The sequence below is a fragment of the Lagenorhynchus albirostris genome, chromosome 16 (assembly GCF_949774975.1).
Source record: "Lagenorhynchus albirostris chromosome 16, mLagAlb1.1, whole genome shotgun sequence".
NCBI classification, from domain to species: domain Eukaryota; kingdom Metazoa; phylum Chordata; class Mammalia; order Artiodactyla; family Delphinidae; genus Lagenorhynchus; species Lagenorhynchus albirostris.
This window is the reverse complement of record NC_083110.1, coordinates 56,542,323-56,570,067: the sequence shown is the minus strand read 5'-3', so window position 1 is coordinate 56,570,067 and position 27,745 is coordinate 56,542,323. Positions and strand designations below refer to the sequence as shown.

The following is a 27,745-nucleotide window of genomic DNA, read 5'->3' as shown; positions in this document are numbered from 1 at the left end:
ATAAGGGCGAAGGAGGGATCTACGGTGATTTTCAGGTTTGGGGGTTAAGCAGTTGTCTGGGTGGTGGTACCATTTGCTGAAATGAAGAAAACTGAAGGAAGAACAGATGGGTGGACGAGATGGTGGAATAGAGAATTCCAATTTAAACAGACTAAGTTTTAGGTATCTTTACTATATCCAAGTAGAAATATTTGATTAGCAGTTGTATATAAGAACTTGTAGCTCAGAGGAGAGATTTGTATTGCCCATATAAATTTGGGAGTCATCGACATATGGATGATGTTTAAAACCAAGGGATTGGATAGGGTCACTGAGAGATTATTTGGTTTGATGGTTATCATCACCCTCGGGCCTGTGGCAACTAGTGTATTTGAATATCTTTTAGGGTTTAAAGCATTAGATTTCAGTAACTGGGAAAATGAACTGTCATTACAGATCTGCAGACGGTCATGTATTTGTTACCCTGTGTTGAACTGTCATTACAGATCTGCAGACGGTCATGTATTTGTTACCCTGTGTTGCCCCAAAATGCCCCATTCTTTGGTGGTGAGAGAGAAACAAGCTCTCATGTCCACAGGTGTTCCCCTTGATCTGGCCCTTAAGCTTGCTGGTTTCTATTTTCAGTAGGCTGAGGAAAAGGGTCACTTTTCTGCCACCTACAGGACAGACCATGAAGCTGAAGGAACTTGAGTGGCCAGCTGTCCCAGTGTGGAGCCCAGCTAGCCACTACTGTGGATAAGGATCCACTGAGTACATAGGTTGAAGGGAAACATAGTATCCAGGGCTCTTTATTGTGCTTCAGAGAAAGCTTTAGAGTCGTGGAAATCTGGGGTTGGCTAGCAGCATATGCAAAGGGATATTAGGAGTTTCTGGTACCTGGGGGCAACCTTGGACTCTGGCTTAAGGCTAAGCACCTCATGCATTCTTGTTTTCTTTGGAGCTACCATTTGAAAAAGGGTATATCCAGTCCTCTCCTGTTCCTCCTCTTCTCTACTGCTTAACCATTTATACCCCAAATCCGTGCATATATTGTTGCTCATATGCTGCCTCTTCCTGACTTTTCTTGTGCCTAGGAACATCTGCCCAGCAGCTAGATGCCTCCTTTAGTACAGATGGCACATTGGAAATCTTTGAGGTTGATTTCAGGGACCCCTCTCTGGACTTGAAATGCAAGGGAGTCCTTTCTCCCTCCAGCAGGTACTATGTCTGAACTTTTGATGGGTATGCAGGGCAGATCCTGATGTAGACCCTGATGGGGAATCCCGGGAGTGGTATGTGCTTCTCAGGGCTCATGAGGAGACAAGTGAGGGGAGAATGGTCTTTTAGTAGGAGAGAAGTTAATCTGGGTTTATTTTGCAAGAGGATTTTGAAAACTCCTACTCCAACCTTTGTGGTCAGCAGCAGCAGCGTCATGCAGAATCATGTGATAGAGACGCCTCACAGAAGCCTGGACCCACAAGTACCTGATCTGTCTCTGAACGCAGAGGAATTGGCTCCTTCCTCCCTTGGCTCTTGTGAACATAACAGCCTTACACAGTATTTCCTTGTCTGCCAGTGGGAGGCGAAAGAATGATCCTCTCCTCATTGCTGTGAGGCACCGATTGGGCACTCATGGATTTCATGGCTCTGGCAGGCTTACAGGGTTGGGTACTAGCATTCACCAAGCACATGTATACATTCCAGGCACTATGCTAGGGGCTCTGTATAATATCTTATTCATTCCTCAAAATGAGCCTAACCAAAAAATACCATTATTCCCATTTTACATAGGAGAGAACCAAAACTCTGAGAAGCTAGGATTTAAGTCTAGGCCTGTCTTACTCCAAAACCTACCTTCTTTCTATTATTCAGCTGTTCTTTTACAGGTTGTGTAAAGATGAGGCTTACAGTCTGAATCAATGATCTCTAAATTTTTGTACAATCAGGAAAAATGTGAATATTCACTGTACTCAAGTATATATTTAGTATAAATAATATACATGTATTACTGTACTACTTTTTAATATTAAAAATATAAATCTTTTTCTTACAGCCCAGAAGATTATCTTGCCCATCCACTTTAGAGATTGCTGGTCTAGAATGCAACTCTCCATCTTCTTGTGCATTTTTTGGTCCATCTGAGTGATTAGATTAAGATATTTAGACAGAAGTACCCTCTTCTTTCTTTTCATGGTTTAACCTAATAATGAAAGTTAGTTTTTGTTCTCCTTTTCTTGAGCTCCTATATCACTTTGTTACAGTATCCCTTATTTTGCAGTTTTTAACATTTCTTTGTATTTCCAGTACCTTTACCTTTTGAAGAGCAGGCCTTGGCGGGTTTACCAGTAATGATGAGATATTCTTAGCCTCTAAGCAAGCATTTCAGAAAGGGCTGCTGAAAGGGGTGAGCTAATTTAATAATGTTTATACTTCTGAAGATAAGAAAGGGGGCAGTGAGCACAAGGACTCTTTTCTTTGACCAGCCAAGCAGCAGCTTCAGCATAGTAGTGGCTCCTTAGGGCTAGGAGTTCCTAAGAAAGTGGCAATGTAATTGCTTAAGAAACCTTGAAACTGAATCCTGAGATCCATGTAGGCAGAGATTTTTGTCTGTTTTATTCACTGCTGTATCTTTAGCTTCTAGAACAGTGCCTGTCATTAGGTGGTTAAAAAATATCTGTGGAATAAATGAGTGATATTAGAACCTTCTGGATTACCAAACGGAGCATTCATGTCCACCAGTTCAGTTAGTTATAGTTAGTCTTCAGTTAGTCTTAGTGCCTTAAGAGCTTTTCAAGGGTAACAATCTGTTTGGCAGCCAACTAGGTTGAAGGGACACTTTTTGAAATGTTGGTACTGTATTCAGGAATCATGAAGCATCACCTCACACCCTGCTCTACCCTGCAGGAATTTGGGGACTATAACCAAAACAAATAGTACAGTTAGCTTCCTTTTTCCACCTCTATAATTGTGTCTAAAGATTGAGTCTTATTCTCAAAGACCTAAGGGATTACTTTTGACACAGTTCGGTTGGGGCCTTTCTTAAGAAATCATCTTAGACCCTCCAGGGTTTAAGACACCCACTTCTTTCCGTTCTAGCCTGGGTTAGGTCACTTACTCAAAAGTCAGCATCACAGACAGATGACCAAGATGATCAGGGTAGACGAAGGGCAGCCCATCCTTTGCTTTATGCTTTCCTCTTTTCTGTATCATCTTCTGCTTGGTTTAATGGAAAGCACAGTTGTGTTGGGTTGCTACCTTGGCTAAAACTATGTGACTTTGGGCAAATTGAATTCCATCAGTGATCTTAGGTTTCCTCACTTATATGTAAAGAAGAGGTTGTACAAGATGACTTCTAAGAATCTACTGAACTCCAAATTTAAGTCTTATCTTCAATCTCTCCTTCCCTTTTTCTAGTTTAGTCTCCTTCCTTTTTTCCTTTTTTTTAAACAAATGCCTCTCTGTATCTCTTTATTATTAACTAAACATACTCTTCAAAGTCTTCCCCCTTCCATTGCCTGCCCTTTTTACCAGACCCATGCCTCAACCACATTTGAATCCTGAAGATCCCCTTATCCTCAACCCGTGATGTATCAGAGAAATATTATCTATTTAGAAATACCTGACTGAAAGAGAAATGTTCTGAAACACTGGTATGGGTGTAGATAAGGGACAGCCTTAAGCTATAAATAGAGTGAAGAGGGTGTGTGAATTAATGCCACTGGATGCAATCAGAATCAATATGGATTAGCATGTGCACTGAAGCAAGTGATGTTTGGTTTGTTAGATGAATCTCACTCAAGAAGAAAGCTATCTGGGAGAATAATACATTGTTTATGTATTGACTTTTGAGTTGAGGACGTAGCTGCTGTGGCTGAGTGAGTTCAGGGGCCAGTGGGTGATTTGCTGCACTCTACCTCTGTCTACACTGAGGTTCTAGATCTCTGAGTGGCCACTGTAACCTATGTCTGACCCATCCTCTAGGAACATGGAGAAAGTAGGTGATCTATCTTCCAATACCTTTATCTCAGTTCTAGCTATTTGGGGAGCACTGTGACCCCTCTTTAGGTGCCTTTGTAAGGGACAACACTAAGCAGTAAAAGATCGTTTTGGTACTACTCCTAATTTTCTTGTTTCTAAGACTTGCCTTCTCTCTAGAGACATTAAGATCACAGAGGAGAGAGCATGGGCTTTGTTGTTGGACAAACTTTGGTTCAAATCCCAGCTTTGCCATCTACTGTCCTATCAGACACATTATTTAACTTCTCTGACTCTGTTTTCTCTACTGTAAATTTGAGTAACATAGTTGGCATATAGTAGCCTGGTGCATACTAGGCATTCAGAAAAGTAGTTCTCCTCTCAGACAGCCATCGCTCCACCCCAGTGTGTTTATTCTCCAGCTTGGAGCACTGCCCTCATCTCTCTGACTTTTAAGGAAACTTGGATTTCCTCAGTTATTTTGGCCAGGATGTGGACAAACTCATTTTCACTTTAATCCACTAACATGAGGTTGGGATTTTTCATAAGGAACTTCACTAAGCAAATAAAATCAAAATCCCAAACAAAGAAGTACAGAAATCATGGGAGCAAGAATTTATACAGCACATATTCCTAATCATAAGGTAGCTGAAGCTTGGCCTCAGATGAGCTTAGCTGGTGCGACGTTCTGATCTCACAGGTCTCAGTTTATTCTCTCCAGCCTTGTTTTTCTCTTTTTGCCAGGAGCATAGCCATGAGTTGATTGTTGGGGCTGGTTCTATCTTTATGCATTCAACTTCTTCCCATTGTTCTATGCTGGTGTGCAGTCTGATGTATCTAGTACAGAGGTTCCTAACCCTGGCAGCTTGTTAGAATCACTTGGGGGGCTCTTATTAGAAATGTAGATTCTGAGGGCCTGTCTCTGGAAATTCTGCTTCACAAGGTCTGGGTGGGAATCAGGAACCTGTATTTTCTTTAGGTGCCACCCCTCATTCTGTGATGCCATATGGTCTCCATCATTGCCATCATTATCCTGAGAAGCTCTTTAGCAGAGAATTCCACGTGTATTCTCATGTTTTCAAAGTTCCCACCTTCCTATACAAACTCGTCTCCCTATACCTTCTACTTAAATCTCTTAGTTCCTATTTGCAGGCCAAAGGCCATCTTTTTTGTTTTATAACTTCTTATTTTTAAAATATTCAAACACAGAAAAGTTGTACAATAGTACAATGAACAATCATATACCTTCATTTAGACTCATCAGTTGTTAATGTTTTGTCACATTTGCTCACATGCTTGTGTGCTCTCTTTGTTTACACACACACGCGCGCACGCACACACACACACACACACACACACACACATATGACTGTCCATTTGCAGGGCAGAGATGATTGATCAAGTCTCCTTCCTTGCTTGACTCGTCCCAGGTGTTCCCCCTCTCCCAGGTGTTGTCTTTCACAGCTATTCCGGCTCCAGTTTCACCCTTACTAGTAAAGTGTTAACAATAGGAATGTACTTTCTGCATGCTTACACAAAGAAAAATCATTTTGTCACACCCCGTATTCTGCATTTCAGCCACTCTAAAGTAACTGGGCCCTCTTCTCCGACCCTTTGGTGACTCCCATGTGGTCTCAGGTACCTTTTACTCTGATTTTATATATCATGTGCTCTGACCATACCACGGTCACTGCATTCCCATGTGAGTTTCCATGGCCATATCTACCTCTGCTTCCTGTGTGACCTATTAGAGGCTTCTCTGGCTAACCTATTGACTTGCCCTCTGCCCATGCTGAGCTCTAGCCCCTGGATGACATGGCAGCCTCTGGAGCCAGCATGGAACACATTCTTCTGTCCTGTTAAGGTCAGCGCAACCTTAGAAAATATAGCCTTTCTGACAGTAGCTTTAGACCCACCGTTTGTTCAGCTCTGCTGTTTTTGTTCAGATGCTGACCTGGTCTGAACTAGTGCTCAGCTCTTCACTTTTGACAGGTTGGCTCTGCTCTAATGACTGGCCAAACAGGTTCCTGCCTGGTCACCCCATTCAATTTCTTTGCTGATTGTTCCTAGGGTGTGGGAACATTTAATTTCAGTTAGAGATCTTACGACATCATTCAATGTGAAATCTGGCTTCTCGGAAGGCTGCAGAAATATCCTTGTCTAGTAGGATAGCCAAGTGAAATGGAGGACAGACCACCTGTGAGCCTTTGGGGATTTCACATGCCTTCCCTAGGGGCTTTGCAGGGGACCCATACTTGTGTGCAGGGAGCCCAGGGTCCATCTCTTTCTTGTGTGAAAGATGCTCAGAAAGCCAGAAAAGTGTCCCCCAAACGGTGCATTTATTCTTTGTGCCTCTGTGTCTCTAGGGCTGGCCCACTGAATCCACATGGTAGTTCCAGTGGACTAGACACATGGGAGAGGCATGGGATGGGAAAGTCCTTAGATCTTTTCTCACTTCCAGTTTAAGAGGGAAGAGGGGACAGCAACTGTTGGCCTAAGGAACCTGCTTCTATTCAGGTATAGAAGAGTTTGGATCTTGCTCTAAATAGAAGACAATATTTTATGATGGTTAAGAGCTCAGGCTTTGGCATAAGATGGGCCTAACTTTGAACCTTGACTCTGTTACTTCCTAGATGTCAAATGGGAGTAAAATTACTAACTGTATATACAGAAGTTTCACAACTTCTCTGGGCCTCGTTTCCTCAATTGAAAATGGAGTTAATACCTCATGGGGTTGTTGATCAGCTAAAACATGTAAAGCACTTAAAACGTACTAGTGCCTAGTACGTAGGAAGTTATCAAAATAAGTGTTAGTTGTTATTTGAGTTGGGAGGATTAAGAAGTAATTTATTTGAAGTGTTTATCACTGGGTTTATATTAAACCCAATAATGTTAACAAAAACATAAAAAGCACCCCTCCCCCAGCTCCGTGGCAGTGGCCTCCTGGCTTCTAGTGTAACATAGATGGAACATTTTTTCAGCCAAAGGGCAGGAGGACCAGGCAGAGGAGACCTCTGTTCTGTGTCTGGGAAATGAGGGAGACAGGCAGGCCCTGACCAAGGGTGGGGATGCCTGCGTAATGTCAGAGGCTGGCAAAGATGCCCATTCTCTACTTACTGACGTGGACCTGAGTTGGTGCTGATGCCAGTTCCTCCTCTTTGTAGGTTTCACAAGCTGATCTGGGGGAGCTTTGGCAACGGGCTTCTGGAAGGCTCCGGGGTTATTGCAGGCGGCAGGGATGATGGCATGCTTACTCTATACAATGTGACCCACATCCTGTCTTCGGGAAAGGAGCCTGTGATTACCCAGATGCAGAAGCACACGGGGGCTGTCAGAGCCCTTGACTTTAATCCGTTCCAGGTACTACATTTCAGTTAATCAGACACGGCTGACAGATCTGAAGGGAAGTGTTTGCTTGTGACCTGTGGTCTCTAACTCTGAGCCCTTCCCAGGTTGTTGTGGGGGTGGCTTTGGAAGCCCCGCATGTGGGTCTCCTTCCCCCTTTTCTGCTCTCATCTCTTCCTGGGAAGGCGTGTCTCCAAAGGCCTGTTCCTTCATACAGGGCAACCTCCTGGCCTCAGGGGCCAATGATTCAGAAATCTTCATTTGGGATTTGAATAACCTGAGTGTGCCAATGACCCCAGGATCCAAGTCACAGGTGAGGAGCCTTCTGGTGCTGCTGCTTAAGAGTGTGCACCTGATTTTCCCAGGGAGCGTTGGATTATGGAGGCAGCCAGTCCACAGGAGATTTCCGTCTTCACCACTGGAGGGCACTAAAGCTCCACAGACTAACGTGCTGCCTACCAGCCAGATAATAGAGAGTTGGAGTCGGGTGGGGACGGGTTGGGGGTGGCTTGTGGTCATTAACTGACCCAGGGGTTTCTGGAAGGCAAATGAAGAAGGGTGAGGGGAGTAAAAGACATTGAGAGAAGGCGTGAACGTACTGTTTATCGTAGTATAGCTTAGGCAAGCTTGGGCCCTGAGCTTAGCTGACCAGGGGCAAGAGTAGGACACCCAGATACACCCTTGTCCTTTTTGTGGGAGGATCAGCGTTGTCTTTGTATCTGGTTCCCCCATGTGGCTGGGGGACTCGTGTGTCTCTGTCTCTGAGTGTACCTAGCTTGTCAGTCTGTAACTGGGCCCATCTTTTTCTTCCTCGCTTTTGTTTCTTATGCTTACAGTATCGTGAGGTAAGTTCAGTATGAATTTGATAGCACCTTGTGTCCTAAAAGTATCAATGGCTTTTCTCTCTGCTTCATTCTCTCTGGGGGTCTTGGGGGTCTATATTTCCCTCCCTCCCTCCCTCACCTTTTTCCTCTCCCTCTCTCTCTTGTCAGAGACGAGAGGGCTGTTTTAAAATCTTGACTCTATCCTCTCAGGAGCACTTTGGGATAGGAGTTAAACCCAAGTGTATCTGTCCTTCTCTCAGCTTCTACACCAGTTTCCTAAAGCATCCTCTCTGGAAAACTCCCCTCCCAGCTTCCCGAGACTGGCTTGGTTTGGATAGCCCCATGTCTACTTTTGGCCTTTCTCTGGGTGGTTGGGAGCAGTGGAAGAGCAGCTGTCTCTTGGTCCAGGGGTGACAGGTTGTCCTCAACCTGCCCCCCACACATCCTGCCTCAGCAGCCCCCAGAAGACATCAAGGCACTCTCTTGGAACCGTCAGGTTCAACACATTCTGCCTTCTGCTCACCCCAGCGGCAAGGCAGTCGTGTGGGATCTCAGGAAGAATGAACCTATCATCAAAGTCAGTGATCACAGCAACAGGGTGAGTTGAATACAGGCAGAATATAGGCTCGGGCTCTGCTGTCTCTCTCAGGCCTAGTGTTGGAGCTGCTCTCCCCCAGGCGAGGGTTCTGCTTTCGGCTGTTACACCTGTGAATTCAGCCTCAGCAGATTTCCATTTGAGAGTGAAAGCTTAGGGAAGCTGAACTGAGCTGATCTGGAGGCTTCTGGTGCTCCTTGCTATGGTCATCACTCATTCCCCGATAGCTGTGGTGTTCCCAGTCACATAGGAGAGACACAAAGCCTACCCTCAGAGAGGTCCCATTTCAGCTGGACAAAAAAGGTTCATAACCAGAAGAGTCAGGTTACATGGCCCATTGGGGTCTGCTTTGTTCACAGATGCACTGCTCAGGCCTGGCCTGGCACCCAGACATGGCCACCCAGTTGGTGCTATGTTCAGAAGATGATCGTCTTCCAGTAATTCATCTGTGGGACTTGTGCTTTGCCTCCTCACCCCTGAAGGTGCTGGAGAGTCACAGCAGGCAGCATCTCAAACCCCATCCACATCCTTGTTGGAGGGCGGGGGCATAAATGACCTGAGTAGAAGGCAATGCATGCCTCACTTTGGCTACCAGACATTCTCCCTGGCTTCAAAGCTATCCCAGTGAACACATAGTTACCCAGTTCTAGTTCCAGGTCCAATCAAGAGGAGTTCCTTTAGACCCAGAGGTTATGGAAAAGAGCCTGAGTTTCCATCTAACTTCCAGAGATGGGAGTGGGGATAGGGTCATGAGAAATACTGGAGCCAATGTTTAGTCCCCCTGGGAGAGTCCCCAAGCTCTGATCTGAGGACAGTACTCACTTCTTTAGGTGATTAGGTTGCCTCCTTCAAGAGTTCTTAATAAGGGAACCTTGGCTCCTGTCTTTTCTGTGAACAGGCCTGCCTCTGAAGCTGTAGCTCTTGGGCCTACAGCAGAGAAAACAGCCCCATAGTCTGTTCTTTCTAACTCAAGGGCCATGCCCCTTGGGGACTTTTGAGCATTAGGTCCTCACTACCCTCCTGGGCTAAAAGCACCCATAGGGATGGGTGCTTGCCTGATTCATGTTGATTCATAATTCCTACCCTACAATCAGGGAAGAGAAGCAGGCCATCCTTCAGTGACCTGCAGGAGGCAGAGTGGTATAGTGCATAGTGCACAGGCTCTGGGATTTGACTTGGGTTCTGGCTGCTTGACTGCTGAAAGTTCCTTAATTTCCTCCAAAGCCTCATTTTCCTCATTTGTAAAACGAAGTCAGACTGCTCATTTTGGGGGGATGAGATTTATCCAAGATACATAAGGCACCCTGCTCACAGTAGGCATTCAGCAAACGTTAGTTCCTCTTTCCTTTCCTTTTTAGGGGGATCCTGTCAGTGTCATGGAGTCAGGCTGACGCTGAGCTATTGCTCAGTAGTGCCAAGGACAACCAGATCTTGTGCTGGAAACTGGAGAGCAGCGAGGTAGGCTGGCCCTTCTGTGGGCATGCTGGGATGGTAGGGGAGTCCCGGCTGCACCTGTGTGTTCTGGGTTTCCTTACCTAAGTCAAGGTTTCCTTAATGGTTGTGTTCCCTCATATTAGGTGGTGTATAAGCTACCCACACTGATGCGCAGTGGTGCCCTTGGGACCCTCCAGTGTTCTCTGCTGCCTCCTTCGACGGCTGGATCAGTTTATACTCTGTGATGGGTAGGAGCTGGGAAGTCCAGCAGATGAGACAGGCTGACAAGGTTTGAAGGGCTTGGTGGAGAATGCTGGAGGGAAGGGACTGTCTCTGTTTGGCGGGAGAGGGAAGGACATAAGCCTGGGAAGAAGTGGGGACTATTGGAGACTTGGGAGACCAGAGCCCTGGGTTTGGGAAGGCTGAACCTTTGCTCCAGTGTCCATCTTCCCGGAAGGATGTCAGTTCCTGCCCAATATAAAGGAGGCCTTTACCTTGACTCTTGCTCTTGGATGTTCCCAGCGGTATTTCGGGGAAATTGGACCTCCATGCTAGGACCCTTCACTATTTTGGAAGTATGAACTGTCTTTCCTCCCTGCCTCCTATAGATCGGTTTTTGTGCCACACTCCACTGTAGACATTGGATGCAGTAGGCTTTCCAAGAGCCTTATTGCATGGGAGTCCCATCCTCACTACCAGTCCCCTGGAATATGAGAGCCCTGCCTTTGTGGGCCAAATTGGGTGTCTCAAGGATCCCTCCCAAAATGGAGATTGTAGGTAGAGTTCCTGGCTAAGCCACCACTCCACACTGGTGATGCAGGTGTCCTTTTGCCCTCAGATCTCTTCTTCCTTTAGCAAAGTTCAGCATCTCCCACCATTGCAGGTGCCAGAGCAAGTGGCCCAAGCACCGTTGATATCTCCCCGAAAAAAACCCGAATGGATGAGAAGACCAGCAGGTGTCTCATTTGCTGTAAGTGTAGTGTGTGTGTGTGAAGTCTACTGTGGGCCCAGCATGGAGCTGTGTTCTGTAAGAGGTTTATTCTCACTGCCTGTGTCTGAGATCAGGTCCCACTTTACTGCTCAAGCAGACAGTTGCTGTAGCTTCCCTCTCTGCCCCTTCACCCTGCTTGCTGTGCTAGTCCTGTCTAAAAGGAATTGATTGCTTTAGAGCTCTCGTTTATGGAGAACTGCCTGAGATTCCATCTGATTTTTCTCCACATCTACATACCTGGACTGGTAGTGAGTCCAGGCATAGTTAGAATACAAAAAGAACAGGATGAATACAAAGCAGGAAAGGAAAAAAATATGTAGATTTCATCCTCTCCCTCCTCTGCTCAAAACCTTTGACCCCCCCGCCATTGCCTTATGGACTCAAGGCCAAATGTACACAGCCCCATTTACCTCCAGTTTTTTTGGGGGGGGTGGGAGCACTGCCCTAAACATCAAGTTTATTGTGCTGTTCTCACATTCCAAACCCAAACCCCACCTCTCCCAGTGGGGGACAGCAGAGGGAAGGATTTTCACAGTACCTGCAGACCTCCCCATCAACATTCCCCTCTTAACCCTCAGTCCATCTATCTGTGGTCCACTGAGACACAGCTAGGACAAGGGCCGAGGAGAAATGGGAATCTCTCCTTGGGACAACAGGAGCAAGAGGCTGGAGAACTTGATACCCACCACCTCCCATGCCCCAGGAGAACAGAGGTCAGCAAACCGTCCATGCCATCCAGCCCAGTGGAGTGGGGGAGAGGAAGATGACGGTGACTCCAGCACAGCCGGGCTTGCTGCTTAGGCACCAGAGGTGTAGGGAAGAGGCTGGGGCAGCAATACAGGAAAGGCTTTCTCTGCAGATCCAAGAGAGGAAACTATCTTTGAAGCCAGAAAGAAAAGACCTTGGGATACTTTCCTCTTCCCCCAGGTCCTTTGTAGCAGCGGGCAGCTTCTTCACACTGTCTGTTCAGGAGGCCACTTAGTGGCTGGGGGGATGGGCCTTGTGGAACAGTTACAGGACAGGACACTGGAAGTCTTTGAAGGTGTTGTGGGGTGTGGCCACAGGCTCCTAGCTGGAGGACCCCACCTCTGGGGATGTCAGGTAGGAAGTGAACTGCTCTGGCTTCAGCTGAATTTGATGATAGTTCTTGTAGATTGTTTCCATGAGAGTCTTTCTCATGCTGTAGGATGACCAAGGCTGGGGCTCCAGGACCAGGATGCCCCTAGGATGTAGGTGCCAGTAGATCTGGCAAAACATGCACTTCAGCCCCTCGTCTGTGCAGTTGAAACGCACCCACCTGTTGAGGCCGAGGCAGAGCACCACGTCTTATGTGAGCGTTTGGGCCTGCACCAGCTCATCTCGATCCAGGGCAAAGTTACCTGCCCTGGAGAATTCTCTGCTGAACTAAAAAAAAAAAAAAAAAAGGCACTAAAACAGGCGATGTTGTCCAACTTCCACTTGCCCCAAAATGGCCAAGTCCTGCTCCAGTTTTTATTCCCACCTTATTCTCATGTGTTCGCTCTACTCCAGTTATATATGTCTACTTTCTGTTCTATGAATAACTCAACTCTGCTGCCTCCACCTGTACCTTACCCTTCAGCTTCTCTCCTGAACATTGAATCCTACTGCAGCCTTGCTTAAGTACCACCCTCCTCCATGGTGCCCGTCTTTAGCCCCATCAGAGGTGAAGAACTCTGAGGTCAAGGGGCCTGAATTCTTATCATAGCTCTGTCTCTTACCAGCTGGGTAACCTTGGACAAGTCACTTAACTCAGGACTTCAGTGTTCTTATCTGTAAAACAGGGATAGTAGGACCTGCTGAGCTTCTATTTGTGAACTGACATGAAACTCAAATAAGAATATATGTAAGCACTTTGTAAAACTGTCGAGTATTATACAAATCAAAAGTTAAGATGGTTCTGTTTAGCACAATCTGTAATGTAGATTTTGTGCTGTAAGAGTGGAGAAGAATTCTGGCTGGGAACATTCATTAAGGAGGGGGTAGTAGTGAATGGTTGGGGACTAGAGCAGTAGTTGTCAAGCATGGCTGCAGTTGGAATAACCTGAAGAACTTAAAAAAAATACTGATGCCCAGTACCACCCCCAGAGCTTCTGATGTTTTTGTCTGGGGTACAGCCTGGTGACTTTGGATAGCTCCCCAGGTGGTTTTAATGTGCAGCCAAGGTGAAGAACTGCTGGAGTAAAGGAACTTTCCTGGGCTCTGCTTTTGTTCCAGGTGCTTTATATAAAGTACCTCATTTGGTGAGAAGGATTCTCAGGTGGGGTTGTTGTGGTGGTTGAAGGCACAGAAGCAGGAATGAACTGGGCACTTTGGAGATGCGGCGTGATCACATGAATGAACAGAGAGAGAGGTGCCGGAGACGCAGGTCTGGCCCTGATTTTGAAAGATTTTGTGCACTCTAGGCAGAGGAGCTTAAGCTCTCTCTGGGGCCTTGTGAAACCAGTACAGGCTCCTGAATGGCAGCAGGGATAGGGTTGTAGTCTAAGGCTTGGAATGGAGGAGGAAGAGACCAGTGCTAGCACTGGGCGTGGGAGACATTGAACAAGAAGAGGGAAGGAAGACTTTGTTGTTGCTCAGCTATTGTGGGTAAAAAGACTGTGATAATTCCAAGGAGTTTAGTCCAGGTGACTGGGAGAAAGGTGGTACCAGGACAGGTGAGGAAAAGATGAGTACCATGTACTGAAGTTTTAAGTTGATGGTGCTGAAAGTGCAGGAGTGGTTTTGGGGTGGGGGTACATTCACTACTGAATTCCTGATCCTATTCTACCCCCAGGAGTTCTCTTATTATTGCTTTCCTATCCTAGGGTCGACCAATAGATAGCCTTCCCTATGATCCTGACTTGGTGTTAATTTTTGCCTTCACCCTTCTTGTTTTTCCTCAGCAGTTTGGGGGGAAGCTGGTTACCTTTGGCCTCCTCAGCACCCCTGCCCATCAGGTGCCACAGCCTTGCCTCCGCCTAGTCTTCATCAGTCAGGTCACCACAGAACCTGAATTCCTCATGCTGCGGTCAGCTGAGCTGCAGAAGGGCCTGGGATCAGGAAATCTCCTGAATTACTGTCAGAACAAGATCCAGCAAGCATCACTGCAAAGCGAAAAGATGCTCTGGCAGTTCTTGAAAGTAGGAAGCCTGAAGGCTGGCTGCTCAGAAGTGTTTCTCCAAAGCCGGGCACCCCAGCCTCTGTCAACAACCACCACGTGGCCCAGATTACAGAGGCCCTAACCTCGCTGGGATTTTTCCTACACGGCACCCACCCCGGGCACAAAGTCTTCACCCTTTACCCAAGGCTCAGAGACCATTCATGGCTGTAGGGAAACTGAGGAGTACAAGCAGCATTTGCCTTTTTCCTACTGTTGCTGATGTCCTGGCTACTTTACCAGAGCCAGGATGAAGGCTTTCACAGTGCCATGCCACAGGGCAGTTAAGGTGATGGGAATGGAGAAGAAAGAAAGGGAAAGGAAGGGAAGAGGATCAGCTGGAAGGCTTTGAGTTGTTTCAGGTAACCCAAGGCAAGTCATTGTGGTGGGACTCAGGGCTCAAGTCCCACTCTACTCTGGAGGCATGGTTTCAGTTGCAGCGTCAGTTTAATTTCAGGTTGCTTATGACACCATGATGAGTGATTTATGTGTCAAAGGAAGTGAGCATGTGAGAGGAGAGAGCTGAAGAAAGAAAGAAATCACTGGACAGGCAGTGAGAGGATTAGTCATATCTTTGGGATTATAGAGTAGAATGCAAAAAGAAGGACAGGGACTGTCCTGGGGGGTCTGAGAAGAACTTGGAGTCTGTGCTTCAGATATACTAGAACTTTTTGCTTTGTTTTGTTTTTGCGGTACGCGGGCCTCTCACTGTTGTGGCCTTTCCCGTTGCGGAGCACAGGTTCCAGATGCACAGGCTCAGCGGCCATGGCTCACGGGCCCAGCCACTCCGCGGCATGTGGGATCTTCCCGGACCGGGGCACGAACCCGCGTCCCCTGCATCGGCAGGCGGACTCTCAACCACTGTGCCACCAGGGAAGCCCTATACTAGAACTTTATGAAGGTCGACACCAGGAATCTTAGGAGAAAAGGATCTGAGGAAGATCATCAACCGTAGAATGAAGCTAGAAAGAGATGTGGGAAGAAAATAGTAAGAAATAATGCTATTGTTATAAGCAGGATACAGGTAGTAGCTCCAGGAATGGTGGGGTGGGAAAGAGTAGAGGGAATAATTGGGAGTTCAGCCTTTAGTCTGCTGAACAAAGGAGGCATTGGTGCCCATAGGACAGAGGGGAGTCTGATTTAAAAGCTACGCAAGAGCTGTTCATGATGATGGTCCTGAAGCTGGGTATGGATGAACATTTCCAGGAGAAGAAGATAGAAGAAGAAGGGGGCCCTGAGAGACTATGAGAAAGATCATAGTAAGAATTCATGGTTCAGTGTGGGATAAATGAAGGGCCCAGACCAGCTAACCCATTAGGGTAGGGCTTCAGGAAGCCCTGGCCCTTAGTATCTGGAACACTGAATAAGCTGACTTCGTTTACTATATCCATGCAACTTCCACTTAGGAGTCTTCTCACCTAGCCGTTTAGACTCATAAGACTACTGAAGGCTCACTTGGCATCAGTCTCCTCAGAAGGATAGGGGACAGGAACCACAGCTTGTCAGCAGGGCAGCATCAGGGAGCATCAGGTGGTTCTCTTCTGTGGGAGTCCTTGTTACAGTCCATGAGGCAGCTTAGAGTTCTCTCCTTCAGCTCCCCAGGTGCAAGAAGATGAGATATACATCAGGCTGGTGTGCTAGCTGCCCTGGCTTGGAAGCTCCAGGCCCACAAGAGCTAATATCTCTTGTACAAACTCCAAAAGGGTCCCTGCAAGGGATCTGTTTAGTACAGGAGTCCTTGCTATCAGGGAAGCCCATAGCATGGTGTCCACATCAATTATTTATAGTTTACATAGTTCTGGTCCAGATGCAATTTACCAGTCACAAGCTGTGTTGCCTAGAAACATAGCTGACATTTTACTCTTATCAGGTTACCAGGGCAATAGATCTAGGAAGTCAACTGAAGGTCCTGTTCTCGTTGCAGAAGGGGGAAAGGGTTTGTTAACACATCTGCCCACACCCCAACAGGAATCAAGTCTGGGGAGAAATAGGGAGAGATGGTGTTGGCCTCAGTGAGCACTTCTGGTCGTACAGAGAACTACATTTGAGGGTGCACTGGCACAGATGTCCAACTGGTGCAGGAGAGCGTCTTTCACATTCATTTAATGGAGACTTCTATGTTCTGTGGCTCCTTAGGTGGCCTTAGAGAAGGACTCCAGAATGAAATTCCTAAAACTATTAGGATACAATAAAGATGAACTTCAGAAGAAGGTAAGCTGCTTTCACATCAGAAACCTGCTTGATGCAGAAAAGAGAATCCTGCCAGTGGAAACCGTCTCAGAATACCTCTTCCATTAATACATATACGAGCATTTTACCTCCTGAAGGTAGTCTCTTTCCCAGGAAAATACCTCAAGGATCTTAGCGAGTCCAGTTGGTGGGGTAGGGAGGTGGGAAGAAAGCATAATGCTTATTTGACCTCATGCTGGGAAGAGTGGTACTCATAAGTCTCTCCCTCCAGGTGGCCACATGGTTGAAGAGTGATTTGGGGCTGGGTGAGAGCCCTCGGCCCAAGGGAGTTGACCTCAACAGTAACAGACAACAGGCCTTTTGCATTCAGGTGCGGTAGGAGCACAGCCAGCCTAACCTAGGGTAGCACAGAAGATCTGCCTTTAGGGTATCTTCCCCTTCCTAGCCCTAAGCTTTGCTCTCAGTAAGTGCTCAGCTTCTGTGGAAGTCTTCAAACTCCTCATTCATTTAAAACCAGAGTGAGACACAGAGACCTAAGCTTTTAGGCTAGGGGTAGAGTTGTGTTTTAACCATGAAGTAGAGCACTTCCCAAACCATACCTGGTTATTCTTTAACTTTACCCATTAAGCGCCAACTCTTTTTTTTTTAATTGAAATATAGTTGATTTACAATGTTGTGTTAATTTCTGCTGTATAGCAAAGTGATTCATATATACATACATTCTTTTTTATATTCTTCCCCAGTATGGTTTTTTACAGGATACTGAATATAGTTCCCTGTGCTATACAGTAGGACCTTGTTGTTTATCCATTCTATATGTACTAGTTTGCATCAGCTAATCCCAAACTCCCACTCCATCCCTCCCCCACCCCCTCCTCCTTGGCAACCACAAGTCTGTTCTCTATGTCTGTGAGTCTGTTTCTGTTTTGTATTGATAGATAAGTTCATTTGTGTCATATTTTAGATTCCACATATAAGTGATATCATATGGTATTTGTCTTTCTCTTTCTGACTTCACTTAGTATGATCATTTCTAGGTCCATCCATGTTACTGCAAATGGCATTATTTCATTTTTTATGGCTGAGTAGTATTCCACTGTATATCTGTACCACATCTTCTTTATCCATTCATCTGTGGGTGGACATTTAGGTTGTTTCCACGTCTTGGCTATTGTGAGTAGTGCTGCTGGGAACGTAGGGGTGCATGCATCTTTTTGAATTATAGTTTTGTCTGAGTATATGCCCAGGAGTGGAATTGCTGGATCATATGGCAACTCTATTTTTAGTTTTTTGAGGAACCTCCATACTGTTTTCCACAGTGGCTGCACCGGCTTACATTCCCACCAACAATGTAGGAGGGTTCCTTTTTCTCCACACCCTCTCCAGCATTTGTTATTTGTAGACTTTTTCTTAAAATAAATTTATTTATTTTATTTATTTATTTGTGGCTGTGTTGGGTCTTTGTTGCAGTGCACGGGCTTTCTCTAGTTGCAGCGAGCGGGGACTACTCCCACACTGAGGGAGGAGACAGAGGAGTGGCCTGAGCTCTGGGAGGTCAAGCCATGTTGTCAGGGACTAGAGTGCATCCCTCTACGTTTAGTAGAGGGCATTTATGGCCCTCTTTTACTTTTTCTTGTCACATCTCAGTGCAAGAGCTTTGCCCTTCACTGCAGAGCAGGATTAACCTCACTGTTGTCTTAAAGCCACTGAGGCTACTTGTTCCATAGCTCATGGTCCTCCACCTGTTTTCAAACAGGAGGAGGAGGAGCACAGGGAATCTGTGCCATTTAAGAAGTTTCTGTCTCTCTACAGACATGCTGGGAACTCACATGGAGCAGGAGGGTGGCAGGGCACTAACTTCTGAAGCCAGACTCTGTTACGTGTGCTCAGGAAGTGTGGAGTGGCTGGTGGAGTGCTGGGCAAAATGCCCCCGGGCTTCATCCCCCATGGCTCTACAGGTACCCCTTCTCTGCAGGGCCCTGATCCCCCACATCAGGCCTTTAGGAGGGGCTAGCAGTGGAGATTGCAGGGACATCAGAGGTGAGTCTTTTGAGTAACCAGGCTGGAATCAGGGTATTAGGGAAGAGATTAGGGCCCCTAAAGTCTGGGACCTTTTCCATGGGTAAGCTATCATCTTCCTTCTTTCTCAGTCAAGGGAGACTGAGCAGCAGCTGCTTAGATATTAACCGTCGTAATTTTTTCCCACTTCAGGTTTGGGTGTATAAGTTTACATGATATTTGAGTAATTGTGAGCTTGGGCCTTCTATTAGCTTCTGTGAAAAGTCCTGTATCTAAATTGTACCAGATACTCTGTGGGTACCCAGAGAAGGTGGGGGTCGCAGACTCATGCGGAGACAAAGTCACACATGAAATAAGAGTATAACAGAATCTGAAGTTGATGATGTATTAGCATAAAAGATAAAAAATCCAAAAAGAAGAGGCAGAAATGTATGAGAGTGTAAGACTCAAACGGCTTGGGAAGTGAAGCCAAGTGGCCCTTCTCTGACTGTCATATCTCTTATATATCTTATATCATCACCCGCTACCTGCGCCTGGCTATGGCCAGGTGCCCTCATACCCATAGCAGGGAAGACCTTGGTTGAGCTGCCTGGGCTTGGAGAGCAGGATGTGCTTTGAAGAGGGCTGACTGCCCTTATCCTTGTCCCTATAGGACCTGATGGAGAAGGTGATGGTCCCTAATAGGAGCTTGAAGCTACTGCGGGGTGCTGATGGGGTGAGCCCAGGCCCTGCCACAACCTACAGAATCGCTCAGTATGCCAACCTCCTGGCAGCCCAGGGCAGCCTGGTCACTGCCATGAGCTACCTACCCAGTGACAGTGCTCAGGTGAGTGGGGGCATGTGGAGAGAGCATACCATTTCATTCAGTCATCTAACACTGACTGAGCACTTCGATGTTCCAGGCACTATGCTAAATGCTGAAGCTCCCAGGATAAATAAGATCTAGTCCCTCAGGAGGTTCACAGTCTCTTGGGGGAAAATCAGATGTCAGTAATTTATCCTGCTATAACAGAAGCTTATACTAAGCACTGTGGGACTTCACAGGCAAGGGGCTGGCTTTGTCTGGAGAAGTCAAAGAAGGCTTCCCAGTGGTTAAAACATTTGAGCTGGACCTTCAAAGAGAAATAGCTTACCAGAAGATGTCAGGCATTCTAGGCAGAAAGAACAGCAAGAAGGAAGGCTTGGCAGGAATTAGAGACCTTTTGAGTCCTCTAAGGTGGCTGAAATGTAGAGGGTCGGCTGAAGTTTGAATGCTATGTGGGGCCAGGCTTGTAAGAGGGGTTGTTTGCTTGTTTTAACTTTACTTAACACAGTTCTTCATGATTATAACTTTTATAGCCACCAATTCAGCAGCTGAGAGATTGGCTTTTTCATGCCCAGGGTTCTGGTGTCTTGGGCCAGCAGTCTCCCCCTTTCCCCTTTCCCCGGGTTATTGTGGGAGCTGCTCCCCACTCTCAAGAGACATCATCTCCCAGACTGGGATTCCAGTCTTCTCACCAAGTAAGATCTTGCTTGTTCATTCATTCAAAAATACCTGTTAAGTGTCTACCAAGTGCCAGGCATGATTTTATAATATATTTATAATATAATATATTTATAATATATTAGTGAAAAAAATGATGAAAATTCCTGTCTTCATAAAGTGTAGATTCAGTTATTTTTCTAACAACTATTTATTGAACAACTACTAGGCACTTAGAACAGAAAGGTACACAAACCATGATCCTCGCCCTTAATTAGCTCATAGTCTAGTCTAGGAAAGACAGGTAAAAATTAACTACAGTAAAATTCATAAATACCATGATTGGAATATGATTAAAGATTAAAGAGCCATGAGATCACACAGAAGAAAGCAATTTACTGGGGGTGGGGGAAGTTCAGGGAATGTTTTAGAACGAGTATGATGTTTGATCTGAGTCTTGAAGGTTAAAAGTTATTTAGGCAAAGGAAGAGGTAAGGAAGGCTATTTCAAGCAGAGGGAATGGCATCTACAAAGGCAGTGAAGGGAAAGTAAGCAGAGCCCATTTGAGGAATGACTAACATTTTAATGGGGCTACAAAACAGGTGTTTGTGGCAGTGGACTGAGTTAGATGAAGCTGGGGTAACAAGTGGTAGTTAGATCAGGAGAGACCTGGCATTCTGTGTTCAAGAGTTTAGACTTGAGGGACTTCCCTGGTGGCGCAGTGGTTAAGAATCCTCCTGCCAATGCAGGTGACACGGGTTCAAGCCCTGGTCTGGGAAGATCCTACATGCCACAGAGCAACTAAGCCCGTGCGCCACAACTACTGAGCCCACGTGCCACAACTGCTGAAGCCCACGCACCTAGAGCGCGTGCTCCGCAACAAGAGAAGCCACTGCAGTGAGAAGCCCATGCACTGCAATGAAGAGTAGCCCCCGGGCTCTCCGCAACTAGAGAAAGCCGGCAGCGCAGCAACGAAGACCTGACACAGCCATTAATTAATTAATTAATTAAAGAAAGAGTTTAGACTTGACCCTGAAGGCAGGCAGGAGCTATTGAATGGTCTTATGCAGGGGAAGGACTAGCTATGTGTCTAGGAAGGGCAAGGCTAGAGGTGGTTAGGAAGCTATAGCAAGAGATAGTGAGGGAATGAAAGACCTGAAACTAGAGAGTGAGGTTGGATTTGAGATATTTAGTAGGTAGAATTGACAGAAACTGGTGATGGTTAAGAGGAGTGTGCTAAATGGGGGGACTGACCACAGTGCCCAGATGGATAGGATGCTGTTAATTTATGAGACCAGGAGGCTACCAGAGGGGAATAAAATCCAGGGAGATTGTAGATAAAGGTATCAGGTAGAAAAGTTCTGATGATTCATCCTGTCCCACCTTTAATTCCCACCCTAATTTTCTTTCCTCCCTCACCTTCCCCCTCCCTCCTCCTCCTCCTCCTTCCCTACTTGCTGGCTCTCTCTCCCTCCCTCCCCTCTCCCTTTCCTCTCACACTCTCTTTTCTATAATTACAGATTCACAGGAAGATACAATGAAATGTATTGGGAAGTCTCATGCATCCCAAGCCCACCACATCCCATGCCAGTGTCCCACACAACCACAATACAATATCAAGGCTGAGATATTGACATTAGTATAATCCACAGATTCAGATTTCACTGGTTTTACATGTATTCATTTGTGTGTATGGTGTGGGTAACCATGTAAGAATTTTACTTTTCATCTTTTTAACAGAGTCCTTCACAGAGCAAAATAATTTAATTTTATAAGGGCCAGTTTATGAAGTTTTCCTTCTTTGGATCATGCTTTTCATGTCAAGTCTAAGAGCTCTTAGCCTAGTCCAAGATCCCCCAAATTTACTACTGTGTTTTTTCTAGAAGTTTCATAGTTTTATGTTTTACATTTAAGTCCATGTTCCACTTTGAGTTAATTTTTGTGCAAGTGTGAAGTTTGGGTCAGGTTTCTTTTTTTTTTTTGCCAATGGATGTCCAGAATCATTTATTGAAAAGGCTGTTCCTCTTCCATTGAATTGATTTTGCTCCTTTGTCAAAAATTAGTCAGACATATTCGTATGGACTTATTTCTCAGTTCCCTGTTCTGTTCCACTGATCTGTGTGTCTGTCCTTCTGCCAGTATCACTCTGTCTTGATTACTACCTCTATATCAGTAAGTCTTGACATGGGGAATAGTAATTCCTCCTACTTTATTTTTCTGTTTCAAAATTGCTTTGGATATTCTAGGACCGTGTTCTTTTCAAATAAATTTTAGAGTAAGTTTGCCTGTATCTAAAAAGAAACTTGCAGAAATGGACAGGAATTGCATTAAAACTATAGATTAATGTAGGGATAGTTGACATCTTTACTATATTGAGTCTTCCCGTACATGAACATGGTATGTCTCTCCAATACTGTCTCCATCAACACTTTATAATTTTCATCATACAGCTCCTGACATGTTTTGTTCATTTCAAACATAAGTATTTAATTTTCTCTTGAGCAATTTGAAATCAAATGGTATTGCATTTTTAATTTAGGTTTCCACTTGTTTATTGTCAGTGTATAGAAATGTAATTGGTTTTTATGTGTTAATCTTGTATCACGTGACTTTTCAGTGCTCATAAATGAGATTCCTGAACTCATTTATTTGCTTTAGGAGTGTGTTGTGGATTCCTTGGGAATTTCTATGTTGATAGTTATGTCATCTGTGAATAGAGACAGTTTTATTTCTTTTTTTCCAAATTGTATGCCTTTAATTTCTCTTGCGTTATTGTAGTACTAAAATAAGAATGGTGAGTGTGAACACCCTAACCTTGTTTCCAGTCTTAGAGGGAAAACATTCAGTCTTTCACCACTAAATATGATGGTAGCTCTAGGTTTTTTGTAGATGCTCTTTATGAGGCTAAGGAAGTTTTTCCATCTATTCCTGGGGTACTGAATCATGAATCAGTGTTGAACTTTGTCAGATGTTTTTTCTGCATCATTTTATATGATCAAATGATTTTCCTTCTTCAACCTGTTGATATGGTGGATTACGTTGATTGATTTTTAAATATATCATGATATACATTGCATGACCTGGGGTAAATCTCATTTGGTTGTGGTATATTATTTTTATATACATTGTTGGATTTGATTTGCTAAAATTTTGCTGAGGATTTTTGTGTCTAAGTTTATGAGAAATATTGGTCTGTAGTTTTATTTTGTAGTGTTGGTATCAGGGTAGTACTGACCTCATAAAGTGAGTTAGGAAATGTTCCTTCTTCTATATTCTGGAAGAGATTATGTAAACTTTGTGTTAATTCTCTGAATGTTTGGCAAAATTCTCCAGTGAAACTATCTAGGCCTCGAGACTTTGGTCGGGGGGGAGCTTTTTAATTACAAATTTAATTCCTTTATTAGTTATAGAAATATTCAGGTTTTCTATTTAATTTTGGCTGAGTTTTGGTAGTTTGTGGTTCTTGAGGAATTGGTCTGTTTTTTCTAAGTTGTCAAGTTTATGAATGTAAAGTTATTTGTAGTATTCCTTATTATCTCTTTAATGGCTGCAGGGTCTGTTGTAATGTTCCCTGCTTCATCCTTGATCTTGATGAATTGTGTCTTCTCTCTTTATCTTTGTCAGTCTTTATAAAGGTTTATCAGTTTTGTTGATTTTTTTTTTTTTTTTTTTTTTGTGGTACAGGCTCAGCGGCCATGGCTCACGGGCCTAGCCGCTCCGCGGCAATGTGGGATCTTCCCAGACTGGGGCACGAACCCGTGTCCCCTGCATCGGCAGGTGGACTCTCAACCACTGTGCCACCAGGGAAGCCCTTGTTGGTTTTTTTTAAGGATTAGTATTTTGTTTCATTTTCTTTGTTGTTTTTCTGTTTTCAGTTACTTACCTTTCTTTTCCTTTCCAAGTGCTGACCCTTTTTTCTCTTCCATCAGGTTCCATCTCCATCTCTAAGGCCAAGGATTTTTACACCTCCGTCATCACTTGTGATGCCCTTGACACCTTCCCGTCCTAGCCCTTATCAGGGCTCCAGAATGCAGAATACAAGTGACTACAGGCCATCTGGGTTCCAGGAAGCCCAGTCTTTGCCTGTGGTCCCTGGGTAAGGCCTGGTGAGTGATTGAGTGGAGACCTGTCTAGGCAGAGCACAGAGGAAAACATCTGGCATGGCCAGAATGGATTTGGGAGGCAGTATGTCTATCTAGTGAGAGGAGCTTAGAGTTTGAAGTCTGAATTCTCAGTACTGTCAGTGACTGGCTTTGTACCTGTGGGCAATATACCTAGCCACTTTGTTTCTTTTGAAAATTGAGAGTGGTTGTTATGTTGGTCATTTCAACCCCACAGGATTGTTCTGAGGGTCAAATAAGGAATATAGTTAAAAGTACTTTGTAAATGGTAGATCTCCACACACATGTATTAGTTATTTATTATTATTATAGTTTTTTAAATTGCTGCTTTATTCCTCTCTGATGTGCCCTGAGTCTCTCCCAAATTGAAATTTGGTGGCAAATGACCTGTTTCTATCCCATTTCAGCTTTATCTCAGCCGCGGCTGTCAGGAGGGCAAAGGGTGCAAGCTCCTAACCCCGTGGGATTCCCTGGAACATGGCCTCTTCCTGGTCCACCCACGGCACCCCCAGACATTATGCAGGCTGGTTCTGCCTCCCTGCCTGAGACTCCTCGACGGCTCCCTCTGCTTCCTGTGAGAGCACCAGGCTTCAACCCTATGAGCTCCCAGCCGCCAGCCCCTCCTGTCACCTTCTCTGCAGCACACCCTCCAGGAGGGCCAGGTGCTCCATGCGCCGATACCTTCCCAACCACTGGCATCTTGACTCCTCAGCCAGGTCAGTCTTCTCCCATGGCCTCCCTCTCCTCCCCTCCCCACTACCACCTTGGGAGTCTCTTTCCTCAAGCCAATGAACTGGGGTTGGAGAATGTCAACTCAGAGTGTGGCTGGTCTGTGGAGGGAGGTGTGGCAGACTCCAACTAAAATAATTTTCCTGGTCTTCAGACCAAAAATTACAGTGTTTTTGATCATGCCCCCAAAATACCTCTATATTTATACTATTCAGGACCTCAAGATTCCTTGGAAAATGCTCCAGTGCCCAGGGGAAACCTCCAGAGGAAAGAGGTCAACACATCTCCCCCCCCACTCAACCCCTTATACATTCACCGACGACCCACACTCTAGTTCCGTACAGAAAGCAGCCTGGTCCTTCCCGTTCTGCTTTCCCCACTCACTCTTCTCCCCTCAGCTCCCTCCTCTTTCCTTCTTATACACATTCACCATCTTCTCACTTCCAGGTTCCCCACGCACTATTCTGTGCCCTCGTTCATTCATAATTTCTGCCACTCCCTCAAAGTAGGGCCGAAGGAGTCTTTCAGCTTAGACTCACGTACCTTTCTTTTCTCTCTCTTTAGTTGCCAGAGACATTCATGCCCCCAGCACCAATTACTGCTCCAGTTATGTGCCTCACCCCTGAGCCACGAGGGGTCCTTTCCTCACAGCCTGCTGTCCCCAGTGTGAGTCATGCTCCCCCTGGAGCCCCAGGAGAACTTAGCCTGTAGGTGACAGGAATGATGTGTTTCCCTCCTCTTGGAAACCTTCTTTTCTTGGGTATAGAAAAGCAGGGAGCACGGTAGATGGCTTCATTCCTCAAGTTGGAGGCAGACTCTGGGCTGAAGGAGATGGGGTGGGGGGCAGATACCAAGTGTCTCTACCGCAGACGAGGGAGGATGCCCCTCCTCAGCTCTGCTCTGCTCTAGTGGGAGCAGTGTGACCCCCAAGTCACTGAGGACTAGTCCTGAGGGGAGCCATGAGCAGGACAGCTTGCCTCTCTCTCCTGTGTCCGTGCTCCCTCCTCAGCAACTTCAGCGGCCACCTGCGAAGATGGACAGGAAGGAGCTGCCCCCTGAACATCAGTCCTTGAATATCAGCTTTGAGGCGCTTCTGCAGCGCTGCTCCCTGTCTGCCACTGACATAGTGAGTCTGAACCTTCCCCATGATGCTCCCCTCCTACCCTAGCTGGTCCCAGGACCCCTTAGCTGTAGACCAGTTCCTTGTGTGACTCTTCTTACTGTATGCTGCCTGTAACTTATACTTGTTTGATGTCCATGTGGAGTTGGGGAGGACTTGTCTGGTCTGGAGGTTATCTCCTTGGCAGCAAGACCAAACAGCACTGAGACTTAGCGCTTGGAAAGGCCGCAGGGAGTACTGCAAGGAGGGTGAGACCAGGAGTGAGGAGACCTGCCATTCATTCCTGGCTGCGTCAGCTTGAGCGAGTCACTTGGCCTCTTCAGGTCTCCTTTTTGTCCTCCGTGAAATGAAAGAGCATTAAGCCATTCTAGCTCTAAGGTACCGTGATTCTTTATGGTTCTGTGTAGTGTTAGGCATAGTAGCTGGAATCAGAATCCATTTCCCTCCCTGCAGAAGACAAAACGGAAGCTGGATGAAGCAGCCCAGCGTCTAGAATGTCTATATGAGAAGCTCTGCGAAGAGACAGTAAGTACAGGCAGTGGTGCTCCTCTGCCTCCCACTCTTCCACCTTCACCCATGGCCAGAGGGTGCCCAGTGTCCCTTCCTATGGGCCTCACCGACCCTGGGTTCCTTACAGAGTATAGACATCTTGCCTGGACTGGGCTCTAGAACTTAAGTCCTCTCTTCTCCCTTCCATGCCTCCAGGGTAGGGGCGGGGTTGGGCTTACTGACTGCGCGCTAATCCTTCCACAGCTCTCGCCTCCTGTCCTGGCTGGGCTCCACGAGGTTGCCCAATGTGTGGACGCAGGACGCTTTGAGCGGGGCCTCGCTGTGCATGCTCAGGTGGTGAGCTGCAGCAGCTTCAGCGAGGTCTCCAGTTTCATGCCTGTCCTGAAGTCCGTCCTCACCATCGCTTATAAGCTACACATCTAGACCAGGCAGCTCCTCTTGCCAGGAGGCCACTTCTACTTTACTTAACTCCTTCCTGCAGGAAAGGGGAATTTCGGAACAGATTCCGTTTGTTTTTCCTAGCCCTCTTCCCTTGCTGCCAGGTATATGATGCTGTAGGCTTGGCTCCAAACAGGCAGAGTGCCTGCTCTCCACCCCTTTATGCGTGGCCCTCTGGGATCTGCTCAGGGCTCTCTCAGCCTGTTCTTCTTCACCTTCCCTAAAACTGTACTCCAACAGGGCCTGGTGCAGTGTGTCTTCTCCCCCAGGGATATTCTAAGTGGCTTCTGAGAGGGTGAGCAGGATCGTTACTTCCAAGTCTACCTCGACTGTACCCATCTTGTGGGTCTTTTGTCTTTCCCCTTCTGTGGGTTATGAGCCTGACTTTACCTTTTCCTTGCCTCTGACTTCATATTTCCAGGTTCATACTTCTCTGAGCCACAGAGGCTGGGGTAGAGTTGACTGCCGTTCACCCTTTGAACAAGTCATACACGTGAGGGATGGGTGCTGAGCACAACGAAGAGAAGGAACTCAGACCCTTTTCAGAAGGGACCTCTCAACTGCCAGCATTGTTAAGGGTGGGCTAGGTGAGGTGGAGGGTGGATGGGATACCTTTTGCTGAGAGCTGTCTTAGGCTATGGGATAGGAGCAGAGGGACCACTACCTGTGTGGAGTGGCCCCTGACTCAGCCTGCCTGATCCCTGGCCCAAGGCCTAGACCACTCATTCTGTGATTAGAAGCCATATTAATGAAAGAGTCTTCTAGCACTGTTCTTCAAGGCTTGGAGGCCCTCTTCCCCCAGCCCCACACTTCTCAGGGCTGCCTTCTCTGGCTGCGCTTTCATCATTGGACTCTG

The 27,745-nt window shown here is 46.2% G+C and overlaps 1 protein-coding gene across 1 annotated transcript; it reads left to right on the top strand.

Annotated features, from left to right (window-relative positions):
• Window positions 1-670: 670 nt before the first annotated feature.
• Window positions 671-27,745, top strand: SEC31B (SEC31 homolog B, COPII coat complex component). Its single transcript, XM_060125768.1, is given in 24 exon segments — window positions 671-734; window positions 1,059-1,197; window positions 7,119-7,314; window positions 7,517-7,612; window positions 8,578-8,721; window positions 9,078-9,220; window positions 10,077-10,176; window positions 10,296-10,314; window positions 10,317-10,441; window positions 10,991-11,122; window positions 14,050-14,283; window positions 16,437-16,511; window positions 16,762-16,865; window positions 18,247-18,448; window positions 19,162-19,335; window positions 19,848-20,009; window positions 23,901-24,054; window positions 24,057-24,077; window positions 24,500-24,808; window positions 25,037-25,095; window positions 25,386-25,543; window positions 25,842-25,947; window positions 26,395-26,466; window positions 26,695-27,745. Coding segments are annotated over 24 exon segments (3,168 nt in total). The 3' UTR covers window positions 26,875-27,745.